At 43.5% G+C, this 8,848-nt stretch overlaps 1 protein-coding gene across 1 annotated transcript; it reads right to left on the minus strand.

The window, feature by feature from the left end:
• Nucleotides 1-93: 93 nt before the first annotated feature.
• On the minus strand, nt 94-7,875 carry mdh2 (malate dehydrogenase 2, NAD (mitochondrial)). Its single transcript, XM_064352348.1, has 9 exons — nt 7,695-7,875; nt 5,213-5,381; nt 5,047-5,130; nt 4,457-4,566; nt 3,874-3,999; nt 3,447-3,524; nt 1,423-1,522; nt 682-833; nt 94-394 (listed from the first exon to the last, which is right to left on the minus strand). Exons 1-9 carry the CDS (start codon nt 7,755-7,757, stop codon nt 263-265), a joined length of 1,014 nt encoding a protein of 337 aa, XP_064208418.1. The 5' UTR covers nt 7,758-7,875; the 3' UTR covers nt 94-262.
• Between the last annotated feature and the right edge of the window lie 973 nt (nt 7,876-8,848).

Here is an 8,848-nt window from a genome sequence, read left to right on the forward strand (position 1 = left end):
ACCAGACTTGCAAAAGTGCAAAAAGATCAGTTCTCTCAAACACTGGCTAAAGAGAAGAGCGCTCCAGGTTAAAATGCGTTGAGAACGAGGGGATAAAACATAGACGGTTTATTTGTGATATCATTTACATTTCTGGACAGTAACAAAGACCTACAAGTGCTGTCAGATGTCATGATTCGGAGTTGAATTGTGGGAGGAGCTTGGTGCCAAGCAAGTAACATGACATAAATAATGAGGTCTTAATTTGGCTGCTTCAGCCTTCTCATTTCATGTTCTGTACAAAGTCCTCCCCTTTCTTGATGGAGCCCTTCAGTTCGCCTATGGCGTCGGCCACAAGCTTCTCCTCGAAGGCCGAAAGCTTGCCAAGGCCCAGATTCTTCTCAATGCCGTTTTTCTGCAGGGAAAAAACAAAAAAACAAAATGGCTTGTGATTTACAGCTCTTCAGAACTGCCATTCTTAGCCGGCTGTAGATGGTACCACCAAATTTACAATCGTTCATCCCAACAACTGAAAACGAACAGAATATATGCAGTATACAATTAGGCTTAAACAACATCCATCTTACAGGTACCCTGAACAAATGTGTGTCTGGGACAATACAGTACGCCGATGATCATTCCTCAAAAGTGCGCAGCGGTTCATCACCACACATTCATCAGAACAGTGCAGCAAATACCTACCCCAAGGAGGAGAGGGGTGGAGAAATATTTGCACTCGGTCTCCTCGGACCGAACGAAGGAGCACTCCACAACGCCCTCCTTGCCGTTCATGGCATCCAGCAGGGAGAAGGTGAACCGGGCCCCCGCGTAGGCCATGGACAGCGTGGCAGAACCTGAGAGGCAAGAGATGCGCAATGAGGCCCCGCCCACAACAGAGCACCTAGCCTCACCCGCCAGGCTCATAATCCGTACGATACGGTGAAAACCTGATCAGGTGAACACTGATGACACAAGTCTAGCAACGTGCTTTGGAAATAAACCAGTTACTTGCTTCCGGTGTACCTGGTTAAATGTGATGGAACCAATCAGAACCTGGGATGTTTTTAGAGGAACCAATACTACAAACTGAAGCTTCCTTTTCCATATGCTCTAGAGATGGAGCATCTGGGCTTGAGCATACAACAACCCAGGGCTCTACGCTAACATTTTTCCAAAAAAGCACGTGTTCTTAAGCTGAAAAATTTAGGCGCACACTAATGGATCCCAATTAGCAGATGTGCTCCTAAATTATGTTTACCCAATTAACACACATCAATTTTCAGGAGCAAATGCTCCTAAAATGAGCACTGTATAGCTCTGCAGCCAACCTGAATAAAAAATAAAATAATAATAATAATTTTTAAAAAATAAAATAAATACTCCTACAGATAAGTCTGAGAGCCGGTGTATTTTCATGCTCCTCCACCGGGGGGCGAGACTCACCTGCCCCTGCCTTGGCCTTCACCACCTCGGTGCCGGCCTCCTGGATGCGTCCTGTCAGGGCAGCGAGCTTGTCCTCCGGGAACTCCACTTTGGGCGTGCACTGGAAACGACGAGGGGTACGGATCAGAACAAACCCCCCCCAAATGAGGCGAGGGGTACCCCGCCAGCCACGGGGTCGCTTTATTATTCTTACCGCAATACCACAATTAAATTTTAAAATCTTGTCTTTCAGCACATTTTCCGGCCCCCTGTTCATTTTCCACAGCGGGAATTATATTTCCTGTCCACAAAACAGTGCTTCATCAAAGTATTATGACCAGTACTGCATTACTAACTGTAAGTTTCTCGGTATAAGAGCACCAGCTAAACGCCTCCAATGTAAATGTAAAATGCATTACGGTCAGTATCGTGAGCATGGCCATTTGTCATCCCTTTCTTAATATTAGCTTATATTACCCATTATTCTCCTACAGCCATTTAACTCAAAATCAATGTGACCGTGAGCCAGGACCAGTAGTTGTGAAGTAGACCAAACAAGTTTGCCACCACACATTCTGAGGCACAGTGAAAGAGGAGATAGCCAGATGAAATCGCAAACCCTTCAAGGTCATTTCAGATCACATTCAACAGTGCTATCGTGCATATGCACCGGGTTCTCTTTTTAAAGTAAGCCTGACTGTATGTTCCACAGCTTTATGTCAACTTACATCACATGACCCCCCACCCCAAACAAGATCTCACTATTACACTAGAAGAAGGATTACGTTTGTCGGCAATGAAAACATATTTTCTTCTACACCTGATTTTATTTAGCAGTATTTTTTCTTTTTACAAGGAAGGCAGACAGAACCCCCTCCTTTCTGAGTTTTTCCACATTTAAGATTGTGAATCATGAGACTTTCATAACAGACTGTGACAAGCTCAAGTGACAGACTGTTGACTGACAATTACATCACCTATGTTGTAAGATCAGTGAGGTGGAGGAAGACATTGGGCACTCCTTACTTGATTCTTGGGGTTTTCACAGCCAGATACTTTTAAACTTGGCAAGACACTACGGCCACAAACACAATCAGTTAAGGATAAGCCACAATGTAGGAAACGGCTACCAACTCCTCTCAAACAGACACCATCATGGGCCCTCATCTAGACTAGTTCCACTGCATTTACTGCCTAGTTCAACTATGGGAAAATAACCACTAAGTTAGGGCTTGCGGGGCACAACCCAAGGGCTCAAAGACGCTTATTGGGTCAGCAGTTCTCAGCGCCAGCACCAAACCCTAATTAGTGAGGAATGAAGATTTTGAACAGTACAGTCTGATGTGTAGCAGCCAACTTGGTGATGACATGCAGGACAATCATTGAGAAAGATGCCCAAGAGCGTTTCCCTGTGCTGGACTTTTTGTTTTACAGTTTCATTTACAAAGCAGAGACCTCACTTGCAGCACTTCCTCTCCGCTTATCTTGACGTGTCCATGCCGCAACAGGAAAATTCTTGCTGCACGCTTCTTGTGCAACAAAGACTCTCTTGCAACATGGGAAAGTGAGTTATGCCATGGATGCCCCTACTAACTACAACAGAACTTGAAATTCGACAAATTCAGGCTGAGCGAGGGTAATGCATGGCCTTTCGGATTTTGTAACTTCAAATGGCAAACAACATTTTACTGCGATTCAGCTGGTTTTCATACAAATTGTGCATACCTGTCTGTCCAGAATTTTCAGTGACACGGAGTGATGAGGCAGACATTTTTGATATACAAACTTCACACAGATGTGAGAAGCAGTAAAATGTTATACCCAATTATTATTATTCTTTTTTTTTTTGTAAGGTTCACCTTACAAAACACTACCTTTTTCCACCCTCGTGTGACCACGCAATTGTAGTCACATACATGAATCTAAACTGTAATATAGTACTAATATTAGTTTCTTTGCATATCTAACAAAATTAATACACCTGTGGAGCCCAGTGTTCAAGGAAGCTTTCATCGATTCATTAAACAGAAGCTCTTGGGTCTCACCTGTGAAATGAGAGGGATGATGGTCTTTCCAGCATGACCTCCAACCACTGGCACATTGACCCGTGCAGGATCCAGCCCCTGGGTAAAAACAGCGACAGTCAGCATCCAACTTTCAATTAGACAATATGTGGTGAAAAGAAAATGCACGTGGAGGAAAGACTGACAAAATCTGACTCTTAAAGTTGTTAGACCACTAGGCAGGACACTTCTATATGTATTCAACCAACCACTTAAAATGGTAATTCCAACTGGTAAAAAAATCATACACCTCTAAATCTAAACATGTTGACATAAAATTGAAACAAATTGTTGAATAAACTGAAAGGTTCTATGTGTGTATATTTATTAAATATTTCTTCAAAATAATGATTTACCGACATTTGACCTTTCTGCACTTCTCCCACAATAACCCATTATTTTTCCTTGCCTTCAGCTCAGCAACGAAGGTGTTTGCACGGACAATGTCCAATGTTGTGACTCCAAACACTCTGTTGGGGTTGTAAACACCATGCTTCTTCAAGACCTCTGATGTGATGGGGATTGTGGAGTTCACCTACAAACAAATGGACAACTAGCGTGAGTGTAACAAAATACCCACATTGCAAAGCTGCTTTTTATGCACCTATATGAATATAATTTAGCGAACTATGGCCAGAAGGGACAAAAATACCAGACAGTTTCTTGACAAGCGGCACTTGAGAGAAAAATGCAAATAGACGTGACCCAAACAAAATATAAACGCGGTGTATATTTAGCTCGGAAGAATTCAAACAATGCCTTGACCGGAAAGCCAATGGTGTTCAGTTTCCTTGACATATTAATGTACAAAGAAAAGCAATATGTTTTCCGTGCACACAGCAGGCATGCAGGTGACAGCACAGACGCTCCCGCTCGCTGAAATGTCAACTCTTCAGAAAAGGCTACACTGAGCACGGTAACAGGAGACCAGAAGGGCAAGCTGTTCTGGGCAGTGAGGTCACAGACGCGGGGGCGGGGGCAGCCAGACTCACTGGATTGGCGATCACACAGATCATGGCCTCTGGGCAGTGGCGGGCACAGGCGTCGGCCAGGATGGCCACGATGGTGGCGTTGGTGTTGAAGAGGTCATCACGGGTCATGCCTATAATAAGCAGGTAAGCATTTCACAACACATTCTACATTTGTAATAACGTGCCAAATAATTCTCCGGCGTGGTTCTCTCCCTCCCCTTCGCCGTCCAGTGACTTCTGCCAATGCAGTACCTACACAAGTTGTGCCAGCAAAAGGGAAAATGGCACTGTCCTCCAAGTGTGTTATGTTGACTAGCAACAGTCGCTACAAACTAAGTGCCAATAAGAAACACTGGCTGACTTTGCTTGCATTAGAGGAGGTTATTGCCAATTTTCACCCTGCAGGACTGCAGTGGAGGTAGATGTGGAATCCTACTAGGACTGGGTATTGCTAACAAGCGAAACTGGGGAGAAACCCCAAGGGCTAAAGCAGTGGCTAACACCACGCACTTCACAGGAGACCACATGCACATCCGTGCTCTCCAGAGCCGATAGCAGAGGTTGCAGAAATGAGGAAAAACACATAAAAATAAAAAAAAGAATCTACCCACCTGGTTTCCTGGGAACACCGGCAGGGATGACGACAATATCGGTGCCTTTAAGGGCGTCGCCCAGCTGGTCTGGGCCGATGTGACCTGTGGGAGGAGAGAGATTTAGAGAGGGGTCGCGGACCGGCATTAACGAAACGATTCGTCTCGAACCGAGGCGGCTACTCACCCGTGACGTGGGCCCGGGTCTCGATGTGGCTGAGGTCGGCGGCCACTCCTGGAGTGTGAGCGATGTCGTAGAGGGAGAGCTGGCTGACCAGCGGGCTGTTCTTCAGCAGCAGGGACAGGGGCTGGCCGATGCCCCCGGCCGCACCCAGCACCGCCACTTTGGCATTGTTCTGGGGGGGGGGGCAGATGAGAGATTGACACGACCGCACGCGCTTGAGCAAGCCAAACAGCAGCCAGGACAAGAAAACTTAATTTGGTCCCAAGTCACAGTATATTTGTGCCAACCTGCGCAGGTAAAACCACTTCAATTAATTTACTTGTAGCGTTCACGTGTCAGACTTGTTCGAGGCTTGTTTGTCTTGTAGGCGCGCAACAAAACATATCATGCCTTTATGATAAAAAAAAAAAACACAGTGCATTTGCCATCGATGAATTGACATGTTTAATACAATCCCCGCTGGGGATGATATGGACCTTCATACTACACAGCCACACCAATATTTGACTAACACAAACAAAGGCATGTAGATGGAGGGTAGAATCTGAACCATTTCTGGGGTCTACCGACAGAAGTCACAACATGATCAAGGCTAAATTACCATTTTACACTGAGCAAAAGAAATTTAAAAAGAAAAAACTTAATGTCTGTAAATTAACCTAACTCAGTGACTCTAGATTAGAAGACTTCCTGAGCCCAACCGTTCACAGCCTAATCACCCACAGGGAAAAGGTCACAACCCACAAGTATAATATTTCTGGATCTGTGCCTGTAACCAATCACAGCCGAGAACATGCCTGCAAGAGATTTAAATGCTTGTGCTGAGGGATTTTACAAGGCCTGAGCGGAGGCATTCAATGCGATGTGCTGGAGTATGTTAGAAGCACAAGTAAGCTTTCCCCACGAAAAGTTAAGAAAAAGAACGGCGAATCTTAAGAAGGTTTAAGAAAAACTAGCACTTGGCAGACAGTTTCTGTATACAACATGACACATACGGCACAATACATTACAATCAGTGGACATTGTGTCAAGGTCAGTACAGCACCTTGCAATGCGTTAACGTTACCCAGAAACATTAAGGAAGACTTGTTACGGGGTCATTCACTTGTAGATTTATAAAAAAAACAGAACGCATTTCCCAATACATCAATGCAAATGGAGGACTAAAAAAACAGCAACGTTAGCTAACTCATTTACTCAATGACCCTCAATTTGGAACCCTCCCCCCTCAGATTCATATGATAGGTGCTACTCAAGATTTTTGTTGACAAGCTCACGTTAGCTAACATTGCTATAGCGGTCTCAATGTCATTAATTGATTTTTCAAAATCGAAAATCAGAAAATTGTACTTTGCAGCAAACCGGTCTTATTTCTAACCAGCAGTGAACTATGTGGTTCAGGTGATAGCCTGACTATTGTGATCAGTTTCTTTACAATCACACGATTGACCCAACATCAAAAGTCATATTGTTAGCGCCAAGTTAGCCAACTACACCAGGTAAGTAAATGCATTTACACACGTGGAACAGTTAAAATTACAGCCATTTAGCTAGCTAACGTAATATAATTAACGGTACAAGTCAACATTCGACTACGTAGTAGCACTAAGAATTTGCTACGCCCCCACGCATAACGTAGCAATTCCACAACCGTGAGACACAAAATGCTTAGTGACAGCGGGCCATGTGGATCAAAGCACAACGGCAGTTGGTGTAGAAAGTAAGAGGATAAGATGGCGTTATTGGCTGGTGTGGTGATAGTGGTGAACAAAAGCAGTCCGCTAATATTACTAGCCAGAATATGCAGTGTCCAAGAGAACTGGAAGGAATTAGTGCGCAATCTTGAGAAACCCTTGCCAGTTAGACACGCACGCCCAATGAGTAATTACTATACCCGTGACCCCTAATTTTAGCATTGTCCAATGGAAATTGCCTACTGTATGCCAACTAGTTAACGTTATCGACTATAGTCATAGACCAATTTACTAACAGACAAACGTCGTAGCTAAATAACATTAACGTAACAATCTGCACCTTTAAAGGCTTTAGACTAGCTACATATCCTGAAACAACAGACTAATTCTTGCAAAGTATCCCCTTATCTGACAGCTGTCAGATAAGGTATAGATGCGTTCAGGTATAAAATTAGCTACTAAGAAATGTACTGATAGCTAGAGCAAGAAACGACCGGTCGTTTGGCAACGTTGGGGCCAGTTAAGAGTTAGCAGACCAGCTAACAATTGCCATTTTTATCCTGGCGTAATTTTAGCAAGCTTGCTAGCTAAATATGCACCTACTATCTCCATATGATATTGCATTCGGGTGCCAAAGATAGGCTACGACTTGTTAGTTCGCTGGCCAGTTTCAACCATGAATATCTGCTATTAGCAAACACGTTGGCTAGCTAACTAACTAGCTAGCTACGCGGTGATTCAACTTTTTAGCCCTAGCCCTTGCTAACATTTTTTATCTTATGTCAATTTACCTGCGAGGAGGTGGATAGGCTCCGGGTGATGTTAAAAGCAGGTCTTGCAACACGGGAAAACATCGTGAAACTTGCAATCGGTTATCTTATTTTGTGATTTGGTGAATTCTCCCTTCACAGTGACTCCAACGTCCTCTATTACGGTGCCCGGTCGAGAGAGAGCGCTGATGGTGTTACCTATCTTAACTGCCACGGACGGCCCATTCCCTGATATTTGTTCTCTATGATTGGTCAAACTCTGTGTATATCAAACTATTATTGACTGAATGAATTGTCAGTCATTTGCGTAACCCCATAGCAGTGCAATACGAACGTCCAATTTGAGGACTTAAATAGCGTACATTTTTAATGAATCCTTGGTGCAAGAACTGCAGTTTTTATTGGTTTTCTTTGTGTTGAGGCGGATTACAATCATAACCCCACCTTCTGAAAATAGTGACGAATAAATATACAACTAAATATGCCAATTTACACGACCAATTAAAATGCTGGTTTTTAGACGGTACCAAAACCCCTCTCTCAAATGTGTTTTGTACAACTTCAGTTTAACCGGACTAATTTTGATGGTTTCGGATGGTTTTATTAGGTATGTTCTATGTCTCAGTATAGGACTAGGATAAATGCTGTAATAAAATGAAGCGATTTCTGCACTCAGGTTAGGGTGCCCTGACCTTAAAGTGGCCTCTGAATTTTATAGATCTAAGTATATACAAATAATAATTTATTATTATTTGTATATAATTAGCCACCAGGCTTCAAATATAAGCTAAGTGTCATTATTTTAGTTGCGAAAATACAGTGTGTAGACTGGGTCACTATTTTTAGGCTGCTTGATTACACTGGCATCCTGATTAAAACCAATGAAAACCGGGTCCATCCTTTTGGAGGCCCCTTTTACAGCGGTTCAAAGTTCAGACTCATAGGGCGGGAGGACGGGCATCCGTGTCCAATAAATACTCCACAAACGGCAAAACGAGCGAATCAGAAATTACACTGGCATATGACCCAATGAAAAAATACACACTAGCCGGTTTTGGCCAATTATCAACTGCAAAGTCTCCGCCCAATTGTGTTTATTCTTTCTTGAAGCAACAATATGACCACTTAAAGCCAATCCATTGCATGTTTTCTGCACCTGGGGAACAATTACCAAT

The sequence above is a fragment of the Anguilla rostrata genome, chromosome 9, assembly GCF_018555375.3.
Source record: "Anguilla rostrata isolate EN2019 chromosome 9, ASM1855537v3, whole genome shotgun sequence".
In the NCBI taxonomy this organism is placed as follows: domain Eukaryota; kingdom Metazoa; phylum Chordata; class Actinopteri; order Anguilliformes; family Anguillidae; genus Anguilla; species Anguilla rostrata.

What these genes read in the sequence shown, in the direction of transcription:
- mdh2 (XM_064352348.1), bottom strand. Translation starts at nt 7,757, where the DNA reads ATGTTTTCCCGTGTTGCAAGACCTGCTTTTAACATCACCCGGAGCCTA. An exon ending in GCCTATCCACCTCCTCGCAG is followed by an intron (nt 5,382 to 7,694) that starts GTAAATTGACAT and finishes CCCCCCCCCCAG; the next exon opens with AACAATGCCAAAGTGGCGGT. An exon ending in TCTGTGTGATCGCCAATCCA is followed by an intron (nt 4,000 to 4,456) that starts GTGAGTCTGGCT and finishes ATTTGTTTGTAG; the next exon opens with GTGAACTCCACAATCCCCAT.